The 23,182-nt window shown below is 69.0% G+C and overlaps 1 protein-coding gene across 1 annotated transcript; it reads left to right on the top strand.

Annotated features, from left to right (window-relative positions):
• Positions 1–1,064: 1,064 nt before the first annotated feature.
• Positions 1,065–22,525, top strand: Cdh15 (cadherin 15). Its single transcript, XM_042702283.1, has 14 exons — positions 1,065–1,106; positions 9,509–9,664; positions 10,922–11,077; positions 11,610–11,754; positions 13,095–13,255; positions 14,310–14,438; positions 14,788–14,973; positions 16,446–16,699; positions 17,218–17,360; positions 17,752–17,991; positions 19,179–19,418; positions 20,126–20,262; positions 21,036–21,200; positions 22,235–22,525. Exons 1-14 carry the CDS (start codon positions 1,065–1,067, stop codon positions 22,433–22,435), a joined length of 2,355 nt encoding a protein of 784 aa, XP_042558217.1. The 3' UTR covers positions 22,436–22,525.
• Positions 22,526–23,182: the final 657 nt, after the last annotated feature.

The raw sequence follows: 23,182 nt of genomic DNA, 5'->3' as shown, positions 1-23,182 counted from the left end.
CGGCCCGCACGGGTGGGCGTCCCGGACCCACCGGCCCGCACGGGTGGGCGTCCCGGACACAGCGGCCCGCACGGGTGGGCGTCCCGGACACAGCGGCCCGCACGGGTGGGCGTCCCGGACACAGGGGCCCGCACGGGTGGGCGTCCCGGACACAGGGGCCCGGCCGCACGGGTGGACGTCCCGGACACAGGGGCCCGCACGGGTGGGCGTCCCGGACACAGCGGCCCGCACGGGTGGGCGTCCCGGACACAGGGGCCCGCACGCACGGGTGGGCGTCCCGGACACAGGGGCCGGCTGGCAGGGTTCCTACAGTCAGAGAAACAGGAGTTCGGACGCCTCGGGCTCTTGGGGCGCCCCCACCCCGCAGCCTAAGACCTCCGCACCCACGCCCGCCCCGCCATACGCGGGCTGTCACTCAACCTCGGCCCCGCCTCTCCGCACACGTGCAGTCCCGGCCGGCCTCCGGCGCACTCGCGCTGTCATTCAGCCTCGGCCCCGCCCCGCCCACAGTGCTGTCACTCAGCCTCCGCCCCGCCCCGCCCACAGTGCTGTCACTCAGCCTCGGTCCCGCCCCGTCCACAGTGCTGTCACTCAGCCTCGGTCCCGCCCCGCCCACAGTGCTTGTCACTCAGCCTCGGTCCCGCCCCGCCCACACTGCTGTCACTCAGCCTCGGTCCCGCCTCTCCGCACACGTGCTGTCACTCAGCCTCGGCCCCGCCCCGTCCCGCCCCTCCGCACACGTGCAGCCCCGGCCGGCCTCCGGCGCACTCGCGCTGTCACTCAGCCTCGGCCCCGCCCCTCCCACAGTGCTGTCACTCAGCCTCGGCCCCGCCCCGTCCCGCGCCTCCGCACACGTGCTGTCATTCAGCCTCGGCCCCGCCCCGCCCACAGTGCTGTCACTCAGCCTCGGCCCCGCCCCGCCCCGCCCCTCCGCACACGTGCAGCCCCGGCCGGCCTCCGGCGCACTCGCGCTGTCACTCAGCTCCGCGGGCTCCGCAGGTCCCGAGCGCGCCGCCCGCCCGCTCCCGCCCGCCCGCCCGCTCCCGCCCGCCCGCCGCGCCGCCATGGGCGCCCCTCTGCTCCTCGCCCTCGGGCTGCTCGCCCAGGTAAGCCTCGCGCCCCGCGGCCCTGGCGGCCCCGCTTGCGGCGCCCCGCGCTGGCCGTGCTTCCCCGCGGGTTCCGGGCGCCAGGAACTCGGCCCCGGGACCGGGGTCCCAGCTCCCCCCCCGGGGTTCCCAGCTCCCCCCCCGGGGTTCCCAGCTCCCCCCCCCGGGGTCCCCAGCTCCCCCCACCCGGGGTCCCAGCTCCTCCCCCCGGGGTCCCCAGCTCCCCCCCCGGGGTTCCCAGCTGCCCCCCCGGGGTCCCCAGCTCCCCCCCCCGGGGTTCCCAGCTCCTCCCCCGGGGTCCCCAGCTCCGCCCCCCGGGGTCCCCAGCTCCCCCCCCGGGGTCCCCAGCTCCTCCCCCCCGGGGTCCCCAGCTCCCCCCGGGGTCCCCAGCTCCCCCCCCCCGGGGTTCCCAGCTCCCCCCCCGGGGTCCCCAGCTCCCCCCCGGGGTCCCCAGCTCCCCCCCCCCCGGGGTCCCCAGCTCCCCCCACCTGGGGTCCCCAGCTTCCCTCACCCGGGGCCCCAGCTCCTCCCCCCCGGGGTTCCCAGCTCCCCCCCCCCCCGGGGTCCCCAGCTCCCCCCGGGGTCCCCAGCTCCCCCCCCCGGGGTCCCCAGCTCCCCCCGGGGTCCCCAGCTCCCCCCCACCTCAGGTCCCCAGCTCCCCCCCCCCGGGGTCCCCAGCTCCGCCCCCCGGGGTCCCCAGCTCCCTCCCCCGGGGTCCCCAGCTCCCCCCCGGGGTCCCCAGCTCCTCCCCCCGGGGTCCCCAGCTCCCCCCCCCCCGGGGTCCCCAGCTCCCCCCACCTGGGGTCCCCAGCTTCCCTCACCTGGGGTCCCAGCTCCTCCCCCCCGGGGTCCCCAGCTCCCCCCGGGGTCCCCAGCTCCCCCCCCCCCGGGGTCCCCAGCTCCTCCCCCGGGGTCCCCAGCTCCCTCCCCCCGGGGTCCCCAGCTCCCCCCACCTGGGGTCCCCAGCTTCCCTCACCCGGGGTCCCAGCTCCCCCCCCCCCCGGGGTCCCCAGCTCCCCCCACCTGGGGTCCCCAGCTCCCCCCCCCGGGGTCCCCAGCTCCCCCCCCCGGGGTCCCCAGCTCCTCCCCCCCGGGGTCCCCAGCTCCCCCCCCCCGGGGTCCCCAGCTCCCCCCCACCTCAGGTCCCCAGCTCCCCCCCCCCCGGGGTCCCCAGCTCCCTCCCCCGGGGTCCCCAGCTCCCTCCCCCGGGGTCCCCAGCTCCCCTCCGTCCCCTGCATCCAGCCTTCTGCACAGGGGTGTGGGACGGGGCGGTCGACGCCGGGACCCCCACGCGCACGGGCTTGCGTGCCTGCGGTCCAGGTGAGCCCACGAGGCGGCCGGGCCGGCCTCCGCCTCTTACACTAGCCAGGCAGTGAACGCACTGGCCCGTGTGGTGACCCTGCCCGGTCGCTGCGTGCCCCGGGGCGGTGGGCAGGGCTGGAGTATGTGGGGTGCCCTGGGCGGTGGGCAGGGCTGGAGCACTGGGGTGCCCCGGGGCGTTGGGCAGGGCTGGAGCATGTGGGGTGCCCTGGGCGGTGGGCAGGGCTGGAGCACTGGGGTGCCCTGGGCGGTGGGCAGGGCTGGAGCACTGGGGTGCCCCGGGGCGGTGGGCAGGGCTGGAGCATGTGGGGTGCCCTGGGCGGTGGGCAGGGCTGGAGTATGTGGGGTGCTCCTGGGCGGTGGGCAGGGCTGGAGCACTGGGGTGCCCTGGGCGGTGGGCAGGGCTGGAGCACTGGGGTGCCCGGGGCGGTGGGCAGGGCTGGAGCATGTGGGGTGCCCTGGGCGGTGGGCAGGGCTGGAGCACTGGGGTGCCCTGGGCGGTGGGCAGGGCTGGAGCACTGGGGTGCCCCGGGGCAGTGGGCAGGGCTGGAGCATGTGGGGTGCCCTGGGCAGTGGGCAGGGCTGGAGTATGTGGGGTGCTCCTGGGCGGTGGGCAGGGCTGGAGCATGTGGGGTGCCCTGGGCGGTGGGCAGGGCTGGAGCACTGGGGTGCCCTGGGCGGTGGGCAGGGCTGGAGCACTGGGGTGCCCTGGGCGGTGGGCAGGGCTGGAGCACTGGGGTGCCCTGGGCGGTGGGCAGGGCTGGAGCACTGGGGTGCCCTGGGCGGTGGGCAGGGCTGGAGCACTGGGGTGCCCTGGGCGGTGGGCAGGGCTGGAGCACTGGGGTGCCCTGGGCGGTGGGCAGGGCTGGAGCACTGGGGTGCCCTGGGCGGTGGGCAGGGCTGGAGTATGTGGGGTGCCCTGGGCGGTGGGCAGGGCTGGAGCACTGGGGTGCCCTGGGCGGTGGGCAGGGCTGGAGCACTGGGGTGCCCCTGGGCAGTTGGGCAGGGCTGGAGTATGTGGGGTGCCCTGGGCGGTGGGCAGGGCTGGAGCATGTGGGGTGCCCTGGGCGGTGGGCAGGGCTGGAGCATGTGGGGTGCCCTGGGCGGTGGGCAGGGCTGGAGCATGTGGGGTGCCCTGGGCGGTGGGCAGGGCTGGAGCACTGGGGTGCCCTGGGCGATGGGCAGGGCTGGAGCACTGGGGTGCCCTGGGCGATGGGCAGGGCTGGAGCATGTGGGGTGCCCTGGGCGGTGGGCAGGGCTGGAGCACTGGGGTGCCCTGGGCGATGGGCAGGGCTGGAGCATGTGGGGTGCCCTGGGCGGTGGGCAGGGCTGGAGCACTGGGGTGCCCTTGGGCGGTCGGGCAGGGCTGGAGCACTGGGGTGCCCTGGGCGGTGGGCAGGGCTGGAGCATGTGGGGTGCCCTGGGCGGTGGGCAGGGCTGGAGCACTGGGGTGCCCTGGGCGGTGGGCAGGGCTGGAGCATGTGGGGTGCCCTGGGCGGTGGGCAGGGCTGGAGCATGTGGGGTGCCCTGGGTGGTGGGCAGGGCTGGAGCACTGGGGTGCCCCTGGGCGGTGGGCAGGGCTGGAGCACTGGGGTGCCCTGGGCGGTCGGGCAGGGCTGGAGCATGTGGGGTGCCCTGGGCGGTGGGCAGAGATGGAGTATGTGGGGTACCCCTGGGCGGTGGGCAGGGCTGGAGCATTCAGTCCCTTCCCAGCACTCACCAGTATTTTCCTGGTTCCCTGAACGCCCACCAATCTCCTGCAGCTCTGGCTGGCAGGCTCAGGTTTCCGTCCCTGGCAGCAGCAGGCCCTGGCCAGCCTGACCCCAGAGCAGCTGCCGCTTCCTCCCCGGCTTCGTGCCTCATCCCCCACCGTGTGGAGACAGCGGGGCCACACAGCCAGGCTGCCCAAGGCTGCCCTCCTACAGCCATGCATGGACACCCCAACCCCAGCGGGCCAGCACTCCGCACCTCAGCCAGGATGGCATTCCTTGTCAACACTTGTCAGACGTTCATGGAGGATGCCCTCCTCTGGGTGTGGGCCCTCTGTGGGGTGTGTGGGGCCAGATAGGACTCCTCTTCCCCCTCCCGACAGGCAACCGGAGGCCCAGGAGTCAGATTGAGGTGGACAGGCCACCACTGGAGGGGACAGGCCATCAGAGCTTGCTGCACAGCAGCCAGGCTGACTGTAGGGGAGGCGGAGGGGAGTGTCTCCTGGACCCAGCAAAACACACACATCAGTACCCCTCCCCCTTCCACCATGTCCAACTTGAAGGCTTGGTCCACTCTTACCTGCGCTTCTGCTCCCCCCTTCCACCATGTCCAACTTGAAGGCTTGGCCCACTCTTACCTGCCCTTCTGCTCCCCCCTTGCACCTTCCTGGGCTCTCTTGGGTGGGCCCTAGCTGTGGGGTGGAGGGGCTTCTGCACAGACTCTCGCTTTGCTACTTTTCCCCTCCTGAGGCCCCGTGAGTCTCCAAAGTAGCTTCAGGGTGCCAACACCCGTCTACCCACCTCTTGTCGCTGGTCTTCCACCCAGCTCCCTGGCCCCACTGGAGGCAGGGCAGGGGTGGGTGCAACGGTGATTTGAGACCAGAACCACTTCCCTGTGGCTGGGAACTGGGAGCTACGTGGTCTCTGGAGGGGAGAGGCCTTGGAAGCACCTCTGGGTCTTGGCCAGTAAGGCCTATGGAGCCTGGAAGAAGCCTTCTAGCAGCAGGCCTCCATCTGTCTGGGGGCAGGTAGGACAGATGGGCGGGAACAGCTGCCTGTCCACCCCTGCTCACCCTCTTTGATGGCTGCAGCAGCTGGGGAGGGTGGTCCTGGAGGGGAATGTGGGGGTCACCCTGGGCCCAGCCAACAGCTGGCCATTCCGGGCGTTCTGGCAGTGCAGGAACGAGTGACTGAATTCCAGCCGGGGGGAGGGACTCCGGCCTGAGACAGCTGCAGGGAGTCTGCGAGGGGCTCTGGGCCCCTTCCTCCGTGTACCCCACACACCGGCTCCCACGAGCCACCTTCCTAGAACCCAGGAAGACCAGCCCTGGCGCATGTTCCCCATGCCCGCACTGCATGGTTTGGCCCTGCTGTGCCTGGTGGAAGGAGAAATGCTCCTCTGCGCTTTGTGCATCAAGAACACTGGCGCAGGCTGGCCTGCCTCACCCCTGCCCCACCCGTGTTGTTACCTGCTGCACCACGGGGGCCCACGGCAGACTGCAGGCCCTCACAGAGCTGCCTGCTCTGCCCACTGCGAATCTGGTTCTCAGCCAGGATCCTCAGTACTGCCAGCACCTCTGCTGGGCTGTGGCTGCTCACCTACTGGGCATGGTCAGTAGTGTTCCCATTCAGTGTGTGCAGGGGATCCCTCACTGCGGGGGCTCAGTGTGGACGGGATCCCTCACTGCGGGGGCTCAGTATGGACGGGATCCCTCATTCCCCAGGGCTCAGTGTGGATGGGATCCCTCCTTTCCCCAGTGCAGGGCAGGAGCTCTGTCTCCTGCAGTTCCTTAGGGTTAGATGCCAGGGTTGACCAACCTCAGGAGTGTGGGTCTACAATGGGGCTTCCAGACTCTGAAGCTGCTTGGCTAGGGTAAGATCAGGCGCCTACTCTGGAAAGAGCATCTAGGAGGTCCCTTGATCTGGTTTGGCCAGGCGGGGGCTGAGGAGGGGCAAACTCTACCCCCAGGTGCGTTGCCCTTGTCCTTGGTCCTCAGCATGGCGTTTCTGTGAGCTGTCTGTGTCCACGTGGCGTTGTCCAGGCACCAGATGGCTTGATCCTCCCAATGAGGCTCTGGGCCTTTCCCCAGGAGGCCACGTCCTTGGAGGAGGGGGTGGGGCAGGGGAACAATGTCCACAGCTAGAAGCTGGCTGGGGCCTGCTGCCAGGTGCCCACCCATCCCCTCTGTGCCCTCTGGTCCAGGCCAGGCTCCCTGCCGGGCCCTGACCTCATGAACTTGGGCTGTGGACAGGCTGTGGACCCAGGATTCCCAGGCTCTGCCTTGACCGCACCCAGCTGCTGCTGACCGTGGGCGTGCAGCTGCCGCAGCTGGCAGAGGGGTGTGGGCTGAGCTGCCGTGGGGCAGCTGGACAGGGTGGCAGGGCTGCAACCCAGTCTCCTTTGCCACAGGCACGTCACAGAGCCAGGAGCCTCCCCTTGCTCCATCAGGTCTGGCCTGAGACTGTCGCTGTGAGGATTTCTACAGGGCAACATTTTCTTCCTCTGAGCTGAGGTTTAAGATTCAGGCCTGTGTGGCTTGGGGCAGACAATTCAGCCTCTCTGGACCTCACTCTCAGAACTGTGAGAGAGAGGCTCGCTCTAGTCCCCTCGGGACCCAGTGGGTGAGGCAGAGAAGGGTGCGTTCCAGGGCCCAGCTCTTTGCTGCCCAGCACTTGAGAAACAGCTCCCGGGTCTCTGGGGTGGTGCCAGGCCCCGGCAGGGCAGGCGGATTTGTGTTTGGCAGGAAGCTGCCCTCTGCTTGGCGGTGCTTGGTGCGTTGGCAGCCCAGGGCCGCGCTGCCATCTGTCAGGACAGGTCTGGGGCCTCTCCTGGTCCCATCCTGCCCTCCCTCTGTGGAAAGGGTCTGCTTCTGTCTGGTCTCCAGGGATGGTGGCCGGGGGTGGCAGTCATGGCAGAGGAGGGCTGGGGTCTTGCCCAGGCCCAGTGTCCCCAGAGGCAGCTGCTCCAGTTAGACTTTGTCTGCCATTTGTCATCCTGCTAGCAAAGTGCACCAGGACCTGTGTGTGCCACCTGCCAGGGCACAGGACACCGCGGAGAGCCGGGGTGGGGGTGGGGTTGTGCTCAGCTGATTCCCACCCTGGGCCTCTGCCAGGCGCAGGAGAAACTGTGGAAGGGTGGGGAGGCCTCCCTCCCAGACACCCCTCAAGCCACTCTCACCAGAGACCACCAGCCCCCACCCGTGGCTTGGCCTTCCACAGCCTGTGGTCCTGGCCAAAGGCTGGAGACCCCGCGCCCACAGCTAGAATAGAGCTCCCAGGGACTGGAGGTCCAGGCCGCCTGGCCCAGCCCCCATGCAGCCCCGTGCGTCCACATTCCAGGGGGAAGCTGGGGTCCTCATCATGGGGAGCCCACCCCTCACCAGGGCCCCTCGCTGCCTCCCTCCACGAGTAGTGGGAGTCCCTAAGCGCAGACTCTGGGGGGAGCTACATCTTGGCCTGTGGTGGGCCAAGTCTCTGCTAGGCACCAATGTGGCTCAGGTAGAAAGTCCCAGGAGCCCCCAGACTCCAGCCCAGCTGCCATCCTGGGAAAAGAAGTTGGAGGCCAGGTGCCGTCGGGCTCACGCCTGTAATCTTGGATACTCAGCTACTTAGCCTGAGTAGCTAAGGATCAAGGTTTGAAGCCAGCTTGTACAGGAACTCTGTGAGACTACATGAACCACAAAAAGCCAGACACGGAGCTGTGGCTCAAATGGTAAAACACTAGCCTTGAGCAAAAAAGCTCAAGGACAGAGCCCAGGTCCTGGCCAAGAAGAAGTTGGAGGCCATGCTTCCCTGTGCAAAGCCCAGCACTGTTGAGAGACAAGGAGCTGTGTCTGGGGCTGGGACCCAGGGCTGCGATTAGTGCACTCACGTCCAAGGTGCCTCTGCCCTCGCTCCTGCTCCATCCTGCGGCCCTTAGCATTCCCCTGCTCCTTGGCTGGATCCTTCCCCTCAGCCTCCGTTTTCCCCTTGAAGGGATGGGGCCAGCTGTCAGCAGAAACAGAAGCCGGCAGGGAGCCTGCGGGGGGGGAGGGGGGGGTTCCCCCACATGTGTGCCCTCCACCCTGGAGAGTGGGACCTGGCTTTGTCCCCCTCCTGCAGCCCACAGCCTGGGTTCTGGGGGCTCTTGGGGTGTGGCAAGGGGAGAGGCGTGTGCTCCAAAGGTCATGGATTCCAGGAAGTAGTTGTGGGCACCACGGGGGCGGGTCCCCTTCTGGGGAAAAGCAGTGTACTCTGAGTAGGTTGTGCTGTGCCCCAGTCCCCCCCCCCCCACGGCCCCGGCCTGGGCCCAGGGCAGGGGATGTGTCTTGCCTCCCCAATTGCCCTCCGCTAGCTTGCCACGCCGCTGGCCTGGCCGTCCTGCAGTGCTGCTGCACCCTTGACCGGCCGGGAATCTGGCACTTCCCAGCTCACCTGGGCTGGGTAGGTGGCTCAGTGGTAGAGCGCTTGCCTTGCATGCAGGAGGCCCTGGGTTCGATTCCTCAGCACCACATAAGCAAAAAGAAAAAAGCCGGAAGTGGCGCTGTGGCTCAAGTGGTAGAGCGCTAGCCTTGAGCACAGAGGCTCGGGGACAGCGCCCAGGCCCTGAGTTCAAGCCCCAGGACCAACCAAAAAGAAAAAAGAAAAAGAAAGGAACCAGCAGGCCTGGTCTCCAGCACCTATCCCGGCGGGGGCGTTTGGAATGGCCGCCTCGGGCCCCTTGGCGGCGGGGAGAGTGGACACTCAGCTGGCTCCATTTGGCCAGAGGCCTGGGTGCGGAGGGCGCGGGGCCTCCTCTCAGAGCAGCACTGCCTGGGCCAGCCCGACCCGCAGAAACCCAGCGGGGAGAAACCAGCAGGCCGCTTCCCGCTCCTGCCCCTCCCCGCGCCCCCCTCCCCGCGACCCCCGTCCCCGCGGCCCTCCTCCCCGGGACCCTCCTCCTCCTCCCCGCGCTCCTCCTCCCCTCACCCCCCTCCCCGCGCCCCCCCTCCCCCCTCCCCGCGCCCCCCCTCCCCGGGACCCTCCTCCTCCTCCCCGCGCTCCTCCTCCCCTCACCCCCCTCCCCGCGCCCCCCCTCCCCGGGACCCTCCTCCTCCCCGCACCCCCCCTCCCCTCATCCCCCTCCCCGCGCCCCCCCTCCCCGGGACCCTCCTCCTCCTCCCCGCGCCCCTCCTCCCCCTCCCCGCGCCCCTCCTCCCCGGGACCCTCCTCCTCCTCCCCGCGCCCCCCCTCCCCCTCCCCGCGCCCCTTCTCCCCGGGACCCTCCTCCTCCTCCCCGCGCCCCCCCTCCCCGCGCCCCTTCTCCCCGGGACCCTCCTCCTCCTCCCCGCGCCCCCCCTCCCCGCGCCGCCCTGCCCGGCACGCCGGCCCACACCGCGCCCGTCTTGGTTGCAGAGCCTCAGTCTGTCCTCAGCGGGCCCCCGGCTGCAGCCCGGCGTCCTGTACCCCTGGCGCCGCGCGTCGGCGCCGGGCCGCGTGCGGAGAGCCTGGGTCATCCCGCCCATCAGCGTGTCTGAGAACCACAAGCGCCTTCCCTACGCCCTGGTGCAGGTGCGGCGGGGCGGGGCGGGGCTGAAGGGGCGGGGGCGGAGCTGGATGGAGGGCGGGGCGGGGCTGGAAGGGGCGGGGCGGGGCTGAAGGGGCGGAGGCGGAGCTGGATGGAGGGCGGGGTGGGGCTGAGTGGGGGCGGAGTAGAGCTGGATTTGAAGGGGCAGGGCTGAGTGGGGGCGGGGCCGAGCTGGAAGGGGCGGGGCTGGATGGGGCGGGGCGGGGCTGGATGGGGTGGGGCGGGGCTGAGTGGGGGCGGGGCTGGATGGGGCGGGGCGGGGCGGAGCTGAATGGGGGCGGGCCTGGATGGGGCGGGGCTGGGCAGGGGGGCAAGGGGGCAGGGCAGGGGGCAGGGCAGGGGCAGGGCAGGGAGCAGATGGGGCAGGGCAGGGGGCAGGGCAGGGGGCAGGGCAGGGAGGCAGGGCAGGGGGCAGGGCAGGGGGCAGGGCAGGGGGCAGTGCAGGGGGCAGGGGGCAGGGCAGGGGGTAGGGGGCAGGGCAGGGGAGCAGGGCAGGGGGCAGGGCAGGGAGGCAGGGCAGGGGCCAGGGCAGGGGGCAGGGCAGGGGGCAGGAGGCAGGGCAGGGGGCAGGGCAGGGGAGCAGTGCAGGGAGGCAGGGCAGGGGGCAGTGCAGGGGGCAGGGCAGGGGGCAGGGCAGGGGGCTGGGGCAGGGGGGCAGGGCAGGGGGCAGGGCAGGGGGCAGGGCAGGGGGCAGGGCAGGGGGCTGGGGCAGGGGGGCAGGGCAGGGGGCAGGGCAGGGGAGCAGTGCAGGGAGGCAGGGCAGGGGGCAGGGCAGGGGGCAGTGCAGGGGGCAGGGCAGGGGGCAGGGCAGGGGGCAGGGCAGGGGCAGGGCAGGGGAGCAGTGCAGGGAGGCAGGGCAGGGGGCAGGGCAGGGCAGGGGAGCAGGGAAGGGCCAGGGCAGGGGGGCGGGGCAGGGCAGGGGGCAGTGCAGGGGGCAGGGCAGGGGGCAGGGCAGGGGGCAGGGCAGGGGCAGGGCAGGGGAGCAGTGCAGGGAGGCAGGGCAGGGGGCAGGGCAGGGGGCAGTGCAGGGGGCAGTGCAGGGGGCAGGGCAGGGGGCAGTGCAGGGGGCAGTGCAGGGAGGCAGGGCAGGGGGCAGTGCAGGGGGCAGGGCAGGGGGCAGGGCAGGGGGCAGGGCAGGGGGCAGGGCAGGGGGGCAGGGGGCAGGTCAAGGGGCAGGGGTCAGGTCAAGGGGCAGGGCGCCCCGCCCCGCGCCGCCCATCCAGGCTCCCCCCTCCCCGCAGATCAAGTCGGACAAGCAGCAGCCGGGCAGCGTCATCTACAGCATCCAGGGCCCCGGCGTGGACGAGGAGCCCCGCGGCCTCTTCTCCATAGACAAGTTCACCGGGAAGGTGTTCCTCAACGCCATGCTGGACCGCGAGACCACGGACCGCTTCCGGGTGGGCCCCCGGCCCCCGGCCGAGATGGGCATCATGGCGCTTTCCTTTTTCCCGGTCGCTGTGGTGGGTCTTGAACTCGGGGCCTGGCGCGGTCCCTGAGATCAAGCGCCGCTTGCGGCCTTCTGGGGCTCCGTGGAGGTCAGTCTCGCGGGCTTTCCTGCCCGCGCCGGCTTTGAACCGGGCTGACCAGGCCTCGGGCCGCTGGCCCAGCCCAGCTCTCCAGTCTTTGGTTGGAGAGGTCTGGGCAGCGTCGCCTGACCGCCCGTCCCCGGACCTTGCGCCCCTCCCCCTGCTCAGCAGGCGGCCCTGGCGCTGGAGCTCAGGCCCTTGCCGGCCGGCAGTGTCCTCCACTGCGTTAGAGGTTGGAGGGAGGGCGCTGGGAGGCCGGCGCGGGGAGACCCAGCGCTCAGGCTCAGAAGCCATAGCAGCCCGGGAACGGGGAGCCGCTCCCGGCAGCCCGCCTCGTCCTCCCCGCTCCTCCCCGCTCCCAGCACTAGGTGCCGCCGCCAGCCTCGTGCTTCTGTTCGGACAGCTAAGGGCCTTTGCCCTAGACCTGGGCGGGTCCACCCTGGAGGACCCCACGGACCTGGAGATCGTGGTGGTGGATCAGAACGACAACCGGCCGGCTTTCCTGCAGGAGGTCTTCCTGGGCCGTGTGCTGGAGGGGGCGGCCCCAGGTGAGGCCCCGCCCCCGGGGCAGGGGCGGTCCCAGTGAGGCCCCACCCCAGAGAGGGGCGGTCCCCGGCGAGGCCCCGCCCTGGGGAGGGAGTGGTCCCAGGTGAGGCCCCGCCCCGAGGAGGAGGCAGCCCCAGGCGAGGCCCTGCCCCGGGGAGGGAGTGGCCCCAGGCGAGGCCCCGCCCCGGGGAGGGAGTGGTCTCAGGTGAGGCCCGCCCCAGAGAGGGAGTGGTCCCCAGCCAGGCCCCGCCCTGTGGAGTGGGCGGTCCCTGGCTAGGCCCCACCTAGGGCGGGGCGGTCCCAGGTGAGACCCCGCCCCGGGGGATTCCTTGGTGTCCTCACCAGGGCCTTTCCGTGGCCTGGGAGCCTCCTCCCTCCCTCTGCCGCTTAGCTGTGGGCCAGGCCGAGCAGCAGGGAGGCTCAGGCCCCTCCGGCCGTGCCTGGAGCTGAGGCCCCAGGCCAAGCCCCACAGGGCGGGCAGGGATTGAGAGCAGAAGCCCCTTTTTCGTTGTGTGCACAAGGCCGCCACCGGTCGGGACTCGAACTCGGGGCCTGGACTCTGTGCTTACCACTTGGCCTTCAGCCTGGCTTTTTTGTGTTTTTGCGGTCGTGGGGCTTGAACTCTGGGCCTGGGCCCTGTCCCTGCGCTCTTCAGCTCCAGGCGGGTGCTCTGCGCTTGAGCCACAGCGCCACGCCAGTTTTCTGGTGGATCATTAGAGAGCAGAGTCTCACGGACTTTCCTTCCTGGGCTGGATTTGAACTGTGATCCTCAGATCTCAACCTTCTGAGTAGCTAGGATGACAGGCGTGAGCCACCGGCACCAGGCTAGCCTGGCTTTTTGCTGGTTATTTCAGAGTTGGAATCTCTCAGCCTCTTGGGCCTGAGTTGTATTCAAACCACAATCCTCCAGCTCTCAAGCCTCCTGGCTAAGATTATAGGCGAGTCACCGGCACCCAGTGAGGGCAGGAAAATCCGGAGGGCAGTTTGGGATTGCTAGCCAGCTCCCACAGGACAAACACCTGCTGAGCGCAGAGTGCTCTTAGTCTGACGCTGTGCCACAAGTTACCAGGTCATTAGCTCTGTCTGCACAGATGCTGAACCCTGGCAGGGGTGGGCTGGTGATGGACGCTCACACCGCTTGGCCAACACGTGGCATCATAGAGAGGAAGCCAAAACCAGTCACTGCCCGGGAGGCCCGGGAGGCGGGTCCTTCACGGTCATGTGCCTCAGTTAAGGGGCAGTGGCGGGTCAGGCCAGTCTCCTCTGAGAGAAAGCGGTGGGGGGTGAGCCCTTACCACTCAGCTGCGCCCCTCCCACTGCAGTGCCCACTCCGCCTCCACAGGTACCTTCGTGGCCAGAGCAGAAGCCACAGACGCAGACGACCCTGAGACAGACAACGCGGCGCTCCGGTTTTCCATCCTGCAGCAGGGTGGCGCCGAGCTCTTCAGCATCCACGAGCACACGGGAGAGATCCGCACCGTGCAAGTGGGGCTGGACCGCGAGGTGAGGATGCCCGGGTGCCGGGGTCCCTCTCTGCAGCCTCTGCACCCCACGCTGGTGCTCCTGCCTGTCCCGTTGGCCCCTCTGTTCCCAGATGGCCCGCGCTGGGCTTCTCTCCCGCACAGGGCAGAGCCTCTGCCCGGCGTGCTGCCAGACGGCCTCGGCCCGGCCCTGGTGCAGTCTGAGCGACCCATCCACACACAGAGGTGGCAGCAGGGCTGAGTGGTGAGGCCTCAGCACAGCACCGGGCCTCACGCTCTGTGGTGTCCTGTCCCATTGTCACTGCCCTGCTATGACACACACACCCCCAGCCACGTCCTCATGCACACGGGCCTCACGCTCTGTGGTGTCCTGTCCCATTGTCGCTGCCCTGCTATGACACACACACCCCCAGCCACGTCCTCATGCACACGGGCCTCACGCTCTGTGGTGTCCTGTCCCATTGTCACTGCCCTGCTATGACAGACACCCCCCCCCAGCCACATCCTCATGCACACGGGCCTCACGCTCTGTGGTGTCCTGTCCCATTGTCACTGCCTTGCTATGACAGACACTCCCCCCCAGCCACGTCCTCATGCACACGGGCCTCACGCTCTGTGGTGTCCTGTCCCATTGTCACTGCCCTGCTATGACAGACACCCCCCCCCCAACCACGTCCTCATGCACACGGGCGCCCCTCAGGAGAGAGCAAGGCCCTACCGCATCCTGGTCCACGCTGCTCCGTCCCCTTGCTGGGGCCACCCCCCACACATCCAGACCTCTATACTGCCGACGATGCACGCAGAGCCTCCCTCGCAGGCCTTGCCACTGAACAAGCCCTCTAGGGCAGCCCCTTGCTGGCGCATCTCAGGCCCAGCATGTCCCCATACAACCGACTTCTCGTCCATCCACGGGTGGGGCAGAGGCTGGGGGAGCCCACGCCACCAAACCCTCCTGTCTGGGGTGCCTAAAGCCACTTGGGCTTTCTGGCACCGTGAGGTCCCCCAGCGGCCGGCTGGCCTGGCCCTTTCTCCCACTGGGGACTCAGTCTCCTGAGTTCACGTCACCACACCGCCAGGTGGTCGCTGTGTATAACCTGACGCTGCAGGTGGCAGACATGTCTGGGGAAGGCCTTACTGCCACAGCCTCGGCCATCATCTCCCTGGACGACGTCAACGACAACGCCCCGGAGTTCACCAGGGAGGAGGTACCCCTCCACAGCCTGCCTGACCCAGCCTAGGCTGCCTTCTGCCCAGGGCTCAGACACAGGTCCGAGGGGAAGCAGCCTGTGGGACGCTGGGCAGGCCCTTGACGTGGGAGTACACACGGCCCAGACCCACGGGACAGGCTGTGGGACGCTCCCTGGCAGGCACGGTGGGGCTGCAGGGGGGAGGGGAGCCTGTGGCTGTGTCCTGAGGAGCTGTAGGGGGGAGGGGAAGGAGGGGGAGCCTGTGGCTGTGTCCTGAGGAGCTGTAGGGGGGGGAAGGAGGGGGAGCCTGTGGCTGTGTCCTGAGCAGCCGCCCGCCCTCCCCAACCCATGGGTAACTGCTCCCCAGTTCTTCATGGAGGCCCCAGAGGCTGTGGGCGGCGTGGATGTGGGCCGGCTCCAAGTGGAAGACAGCGACCTGCCCGGCTCCCCGAACTGGATGGCCAGGTTCACCATCCTGGAAGGCGACCCTGACGGGCAGTTTGCAGTGCGCACAGACCCCAAGACCAACGAGGGTGTGCTGTCCTTGGCGAAGGTGAGCCTCTGGGATTCAGGTGGGAGGTGGCTCTGCCCGCCCGTGCGCTGGGGCCTCGTGCCCTGGGAGAGGCGGCAGGATGCTGGACAGAAGTCCATAGCACGGCTGTCTGTCCGCATCCTGTGCTGGGAACTCCCCCTCCACACACACACAATTGAGAGGTAAAGAAGCAGCTCTCAGGAGGCTGAGGCAGGAGAACAGCAGAGTTGTGACCAGCCTGAGCTAGAGACAGATCCTATTTCAGCAACAACAACAAAAAGCACAGCTACACACTGTGCAGTCTCTGTTGCATCTGACGGGCCCAGAGGGACACACACACATATATATACACATGTGTATATATATGTACATATGTACACGTACATGCAAATAAATACACGTATATAGACACTTAGCTATTCCTTGCTGCTTCACAGTGGCCCTGCCTGTAATCCCAAACACTCAGGTGACAGAGATTGCGAGGATTATGGTTTGAGACCAGCCCAGAGACAAAGTTAGGAAGAGCCAGGCACTGGTGACTCACGCTACTCAGGAGGCTGAGATCTGAGGAGTGCAGTTTGAAGCCAGCCCTGTCAGGAAAGTCCATGAGACTCCTGGCTCCAATAAACCAGAAAAATGGCAGAGCCACTGTGGCTCAGAGTGGTAGAGCACTAGCCTTGAGCAAGAATAGCTCGGGGACAGCGCCCAGGCCCTGAGTTCAAGCCCCACAACTGAAAAAGAAGTTAGGAAGACCTCAACTCAACAAACAAGTTGAGCATGGTAGTTCTTCACTACTGTACTCTAGATACACAGAAAAAGGTCCTAGGAGCATGGCTCATGGAGGTGACTGCTGAGGAAAGCCAAGGCTGGGGGGTGGGGTGGGGTGGAGGAGGGGTTGTTGCAAGACACCGGCTCATGTGATGTTGGAGCGCGTGGGAAGCTCGCTCTTGAGGTAGATGTTCCTGCTCGCTGCTCTGGGAGCCCTGGCCTGCGTGAGGTTGCGCTCCAGGCAAGCCCGGTGGCCCAGTAGCCCGGCCCGGTTGAGCTCAGTTGCACAGAGCAGTGGAACCCGGCACGGAGGCACCACAGCCGACACTCATTTTGGACATGGGTCTTCGTTTTGTTATTTTCTCATTGTTCTTTGGGCCTTTTCCTCCTGTTTTTTGTTTTGTTTTGTTTTGTTTTTATTGGCTGTAGGAGCCAGGCTCTAGGGGTCACACCTATAATCCTAACTACTCAGGAGACCGAGATCTAAGAGGATCCAAGTTCAAAGCCAGCTAGGGTGGACAAATCCATGAGACTCTTGTCTCCAGTTAACCAGTGAGGTTAGGCTGGAGGTGAGGCTCAAGTGGGAGGCCCTGAGTGGAAAGCCGGGCGAGAGTGTCTGCGGGATGGCACTGCCACACACCAGGGAGAGCCAGGAGGGAAAGAGCCTTCTCCACAGGCCTGGGACCCCAGCTCTGAGCCCGCCCCTCCTGCCCCTCCTCCCTCAGCCCCTTGACTTCGAGAGCCGCGTGCGCCACGAGCTCACGGTGTCTGTGCAGAATGAGGCCCCGCTGCAGGCGGCTGCGCCCCGGGCCCAGCGGGGCCAGGCCAGGGTCAGCGTGTGGGTGCAGGATGCCAACGAGGCCCCAGTGTTCCCGGAGAACCCACTGCGGACCAGCCTGGCTGAGGGGGCCCCACCAGGAACCCTTGTGACCACCTTCTCTGCCCACGACCCGGACACACAACAGCCGCAGAGAGTCAGGTGGGACTCGGGGATCCCGGGTGAGGCAGAGGGCAATCACAGCCCCTCCTTGCCCCTGGCCTCTGGGGGTGGAGGGAAGAAGCCATCGGTCTGTATCCTGAGGGCCTCAGACCCTTAAGCCCCAAGAACTTTGTGTTGATGTTGAGTGTGTCATCCCAAACTCGGGGCTGAGCTCCGTCCCGGCGATGTCTGACCGCAGCAGTGGGGGTCTGTGGCCGCTGCTGCGCAGGGCGCAGTGTGTCCGCCCCGGCCCGGCACTGGGCAGAGCTGAATCCAGGCTATCCCTTAGTTGCAACGAGACCCTGGATCTGGGCTTTCTCTTCTGTGGTTGGGACAGAAAATGCAGCTGGGCTGGGAGGAGTTAATCATACGAGCCCCGTGTAAAATGTGTGCACATGGAGTGAAATGTGTGTGTATGCGTGTGTGTACTTGTGCATGCCTCTCTGTGACCTCGCTTCTAAGAGTCCCAGGTGGGTCAAACTCCCCCTCCACTCCTCCCCCTTTCCCCTCCCCCACAGCTACTCCAAGGACTATGACCCCGAGGACTGGCTGCAGGTGGAAGGGGCCACTGGCCGCGTCCGGACACAACGGGTGCTGAGCCCAGCCTCACCCTTCCTCAAGGGCGGCTGGTACAGAGCCATTATCCTGGCCGTGGATGATGGTGAGGGCAGCTGTGTGGGCCGCCTGGGGCTCCGTCTGCCCTCATGGGGCATCTCTGTCTCGGGGCTGGCCCATCTCTGCGTGTGCGCTGACTGGAGGCCAGGCCCGCAGCACCTGTCCTTGCGTGTGTGCTGACCGGAGGCCAGGGTCCTCAGCGCGTCCCTGCGTGTGTGCTGACCGGAGGCCGGGGTCCTCAGCGCCCGTCTCTGCGTGTGGGCTGACCGGAGGCCGGGGTCCTCAGCGCGTCCCTGCGTGTGCGCTGACCGGAGGCTGGGCCCACAGCGCCCATCTCTGCGTGTGCGCTGACCGGAGGCCGGGGTCCTCAGCGCCCATCTCTGCGTGTGGGCTGACCGGAGGCCGGGGTCCTCAGCGCCCATCCTCTTTGCCTGCAGCGTCACCTCCCAGCACAGCCACGGGAACGCTGTCCATCGAGATCTTGGAGGTCAACGACCATGCCCCGGCGCTGGCTACCCTGCTCACCAGCAGCCTGTGCAGCGAGCCGGACCAGGGCCCGGGCCTGCTCCTGGGGGCCACGGACGAGGACCTCCCCCCGCACGGGGCCCCCTTCCACTTCCACCTGAGCCCCGGGCTCCCGGAGCTCGGCAGGAACTGGAGCCTCAGCCAGATTAACGGTGCGCCCACCCCTATCTGCCCCACCCATCCCCCCCATCTGCCCCATCCTCCCCCCCCCCCCCGTCTGCCCCATCCTCCCCCCCCCGTCTGCCCCATCCTCCCCCCCTCTGCCCCATCCTCCCCCCCCATCTGCCACATTCCCCCCCCCCCCCCCGTCTGCCCCATCCTCCCCCCCCTCTGCCCCATCCTCCCCCCCTCTGCCCCATCCTCCCCCCCATCTGCCCCATCCCCCCCGTCTGCCCCATCCTCCCCCCCCTCTGCCACATCCTCCCCCCCTCCCCTCCCCCGTCTGCCACATCCTCCCCCCCTCCCCCCCTGTCTGCCACATCCTCCCCCCCTCTGCCCCATCCTCCCCCCCACGTCTGTCCCACCCCCCCTCTGCTCCGTCCCCCGCCCCCCCCACCGACTGCCTTGTCCCTCCCTCCCCTCCCTCCCACGTCCCCGACAGTCCCACGGGCTCGGGACCTGGGTGGGGCTACTTCCCACACCCGAGTGGACGCACTGGTCAGGGACAGGGATTCTGTCTGCAGAAGCAGGGCCGGGTTCCCAGCTGGGGCGGCCCGGGGTCGGGGCGGGGCCCGGGGGTCGGGGTCCCGGGCAGAGGGGACGGGGTCCCGGGGCGGACGCGGGGGGGTCCCGGGGCGGACGCGGGGGGGTCCCGGGGCGGACGCGGGGGATCCGGGGGGCGGACGCGGGGGTCCCGGGGCGGACGCGGGGGTCCCGGGGCGGACGCGGGGGGGTCCCGGGGCGGACGCGGGGGATGGGGGGCGGACGAGGGGGGGTCCCGGGAGGCGGACGCGGGGGATCCGGGGGGCGGACGCGGGGGATCCGGGGGGCGGACGCGGGGGATCCGGGGGGCGGACGCGGGGGATCCGGGGGGCGGACGCGGGGGGGTCCCGGGGCGGACGCGGGGGATGGGGGGCGGACGCGGGGGATCCGGGGGGCGGACGCGGGGGATGGGGGGCGGACGCGGGGGATGGGGGGCGGACGTGGGGGGGTCCCGGGGCGGACGCGGGGGATGGGGGGCGGACGCGGGGGATGGGGGGCGGACGTGGGGGGGTCCCGGGGCGGACGCGGGGGATGGGGGGCGGGCGCGGGGGATGGGGGGCGGGGCCGGGTCCCGCTCCGCTCGGCTCGGCGGGTCCCCGCGGCCGCCCGCCCGGCTGAGCCGCGCCCCGTCCCGCAGCCAGCCACGCGCGCCTGCGGCCCCGGCGCCCGGTGCCCGAGGGCGCGCACGGCCTCCGCCTGCTGCTGCGGGACTCGGGGCTCCCGCCCCAGCAGCGGGAGCAGCTGCTGAACGTGACGGCCTGCCGCTGCGGGCCCGACGGCGCCTGCCTGCCCGGCGCCGCCGCCCTGCGCGCCGGGGCCGCCGGCCTCAGCCTGGGGGCGCTGGCCGCGGTGCTGGCCAGCGCGGCGCTGACGCTGTGTGAGTGCCCGCCCCGCCCCTGACCCGACCTGACCCCGACCCTCGACCCCGACCACCTCTGACCCCGACCCCCGACCCCACCCCCGGCCACCGACCCCACCCCCGGCCCGACCCCACCCCCGACCCCCGACCCCGACCACCTCTGACCCTGACCCCCGACCCCACCCCCGGCCACCGACCCGACCCCCGACCCCACCCCCGACCCTGACCCCGACCACCTCTGACCCCGACCCTGACCACCTCTGACCCCGACCACCCTGGACCCCACCCCCGGCCACTGACCCCAACCACCTCTGACCCTGACCCCTGACCCCACCCCCGGCCACCGACCCCACCCCCCACCCCCGTCCACCCCCGACCCCGACCACCTCTGACCCCGACCCCCGACCCCACCCCCGGCCACCGACCCCCACCACCCCCGACCCCAACCACCTCTGACCTCAACCCCCGACCCCCAACCCCACCCCTGACCCCGACCACCTCTGACCTCAACCCCCGACCCCACCCCCGGCCACCGACCCCACCCCCGACCCCCAACCACCCCCAACCCCGACCACCAACCTCACACCCCAACCACCCCTGACCCCGACCCCCGACCCCACCCCATCCCCGACCCCACACCCCAACCACCCCCAACCTCGCCCTCCAACCGCCTCTTCCTGGTCCCCCCCATCCTGTGCCTCCTCTGTCCGTCTGTCTGTCCACAGCGCTGGTTCTGCTGGCGGCGCTCCGTGCACGGGTCCAGCGGCGATCCCAGAACAAGGGTCTGCTGCCCGGACCGCCGGACGACCTTCGGGACAACGTCCTCAACTACGACGAGCAGGGTGGCGGGGAGGAGGACCAGGTGGGGAGGACGGGGGACAGGAGGGGGGAGGGCGGGGGGGGAGAGACAGGAGGGGGGAGGACCAGGTGGGGAGGGCGAGGGGACAGGAGGGGGGAGGGCGGGGGGGGAGAGACAGGAGGGGGGAGGACCAGGTGGGGAGGGCGAGGGGACAGGAGGGGGGAGGGCGGGGGGGAGAGACAGGAGGGGGGAGGACCAGGTGGGGAGGACAGGGGGACAGGAGGGGGGAGGGCGGGGGGGAGAGACAGGAGGGGGGAGGACCAGGTGGGGAGGACGGGGGGACAGGAGGGGGGAGGGCGGGGGAGGGGAGAGACAGGAGGGGGGAGGACCAGGTGGGGAGGACGGGGGAAGGAGGAAGGATGGGGACAGGTGGGGAGGACAGGCAGGGAAGAGGATGGGGACAGGAGGGGAGAGGGACCAGGTGGGGGGGACGGGGGGGAGAGGGGGGAGACAGGAGGGGAGGGGGACCAAAGGAGGGGAGGGGCCGGGGTAGGAAAAGAAGCCAGAGGAGGGGAGGGGGCCAGGGTGGGGGGCCAGGGTGGAGGGGGACAGGGCAGGACCAATTGAGGGAAGGGACGGGGTGGGGAGGGGCCAGGTAAACCGAGGCTCAGGTGAGCAGGGCAAGTATTAGGGAGGATGAAGTCAGGGGCAGCAGGGGCAGGGGTGGGCTCAGAAACACTGGGCACAGGACAGGTCCCCAGGAGCCGAGCCACTGCCTTTTCTTGCGGGACGGGGGGGGGGGGTTCAGGGTTCACTGAAGACCCGACTGCCCACAGGATGCCTATGACATAAACCAGCTGCGCCACCCCTCCGAGCGGAGCACCCTGAGCCTGCCCCTGGGACCCCCGCTCCACCGGGATGCCCCATGCAGCCACATGCGCCTCCAGCCTCCACAAGCGCTGCCTCACAGCCCTGCAGACATGGCCAATTTCATCAGTGATGTGAGTGCTCTGGGTGTGAGTGCTCTGGGTGTGAGTTCTCTGGGTGTGGGTGCTCTGGGTGTGGGTGCTCTGGGTGTGAGTTCTCTGGGTGTGGGTGCTCTGGGTGTGAGTGCTCTGGGTGTGAGTGCTCTGGGTGTGGGTGCTCTGGGTGTGGGTGCTCTGGGTGTGAATGCTCTGGGTGTGAGTGCTCTGGGTGTGAGTGCTCTGGGTGTGAGTGCTTGGGTGTGGGTGCTCTGAGGGTGTAGAGGCAGAACTGTGCATATTTGTGTGCACAAATGTGCACAAATGCACACATATGTGTACAGAACTGCACGTGCACAAATGTGTGTGCAAGTGCATGCATACATGTGCATTTCTTGTGTACAGATACACACATCACACCTTTCCAGGGAATTCTCTAGATACAGGTCCAGCCAGGGTCTTTGGTCTTCACGCTGCAGGCCTTGGCTGGACTCTGGGGCCCCTGGGGTGAGCAGGACCACGAGGCTCTGGTGCGTGTACTCCCAGGTGAGGGCTGGTGGTCACCGTGGAGAGTGGGGGCCAGGTGCCCTTGCTGTGGGGACCTGTGCTGCCCTGGCCGGCCGAGAAACACGGAGCTGCCACAGCCCTGCCCACTTTATTTACTGAGACGGCTGGGCTGGGGACAAGGCATCAGAGCAGGCAGGCCACGGAGCTTACTTTTGTGGCCAGCTGTGGGTGCTGTGCTCATGACACAATATCCGTGTGTGAGAGTCCAGAAAATTCATTGGTGTAGCGAGTAGGGTGGGGCCCCCTCAGCCATGCTGGACCCAGCAGGAAGCCTGCCTGCTTGCTTGATGCCCAGCCAGGGGGAAAGCCCCAGAAACGTAGAAGCCAGCGAGCCCTCCTCAGGCGCCTCCACCTCTGGCGGTGGAAGGGCACTGCAAGATCCCGGCGCAGAGGGCTCCGTTCCCTCCTCTCTGCTGGGTAGAAACCTGCCCTCCGCTGGCTTCTGCTCCTCGTGCGGGGCGGCAGACCTCATCCTGGCTGAGGCTGAACCCCGCACCTTTCCCCAGGGACTGGAGGCTGCGGACAGCGACCCCAGCGTACCACCCTACGACACGGCATTGATCTACGACTATGAGGGTGGAGGCTCCATGGCCGGGACGCTGAGCTCCATCCTGTCCAGTGAGGGGGACGAGGACCAGGACTACAACTACCTCCGTGACTGGGGCCCTCGGTTCGCCAAGCTGGCGGACATGTACGGGCACCCATGAGGCCGGCACCAGAAGCCAGCACGCTGTCTGGATGCACCTGTCCAGAGGAAGGGCTCCTGGAGACAGGACCCAGGGCAACCTTACCGTGCGGACCCAGTGGACACCCAGTCCTGGCCCCTGGCAAGATGACCTCAATGGGCCGAGGCTCAGGGCCTCTGGGCTTCACTCCCAGGGGAGGGCCAGGTGTGGGGACAGGCGTAGGGCCTGAGTGGATCCCCGGGGAGATTTCCTCAGCCGGTGCTCCTTACCATCGTGAGTGGCTGGCCCTCTGTATGAAAGCTGGACCCTCAAGGGTGAGTCAGAATTAAAAGCAGGCTGGTCAATTTGATGGACTGTGTGCCCGGTGCCACACTGGCCACAAAGGTGCCCTGCCCCCGCCCCCAGCAGAGCCTCAGCAGGCTGTACCTGGGGGGAGCCAGAGACCCTTCGCCCCGCCCCTTTCTGTGGGGCAGGGCGGTGGGGAGGCCCTGGAGAGCCCAGGTGCACTCCTGTGCACACGGGTAAGGGAGCCCTACCAGGCAGAGCAGGAGCACTGAGCTCCCGTTACACTCCACACCTTTCCAGGAAGGGAGCCCAAGGCCTCTAGGGCCAGAGTCCCGGGAGGGGGGGCTGCCAGGGCATCTCTGTGTCTGGCTTTACTGCTTGACCTCAATAGAACAGTAGGGTCTGTGGGGTACCGGCCATAGAAGCAGACAATGTGTGGGTTGCACAGTTCTGGGCCTGTGGCAGACAGCTGGCTGAGGCCTG

This window comes from Dipodomys spectabilis, unplaced genomic scaffold (assembly GCF_019054845.1).
Source record: "Dipodomys spectabilis isolate Male_0828 unplaced genomic scaffold, ASM1905484v1 ptg000318l, whole genome shotgun sequence".
NCBI lineage: Eukaryota > Metazoa > Chordata > Mammalia > Rodentia > Heteromyidae > Dipodomys > Dipodomys spectabilis.
The sequence above is the reverse complement of the archived record's forward strand: the minus strand, read 5'-3'. Positions and strand labels throughout refer to the sequence as shown.

Excerpts from the sequence above, each read along its gene's own strand:
- Cdh15 (XM_042702283.1), top strand. The coding sequence starts at position 1,065 with ATGGGCGCCCCTCTGCTCCTCGCCCTCGGGCTGCTCGCCCAG. Across the intron at positions 9,665-10,921 it reads TTCCCTACGCCCTGGTGCAG|ATCAAGTCGGACAAGCAGCA; the intron begins GTGCGGCGGGGC and ends CCCTCCCCGCAG. Across the intron at positions 11,755-13,094 it reads GCTGGAGGGGGCGGCCCCAG|GTACCTTCGTGGCCAGAGCA; the intron begins GTGAGGCCCCGC and ends CCGCCTCCACAG.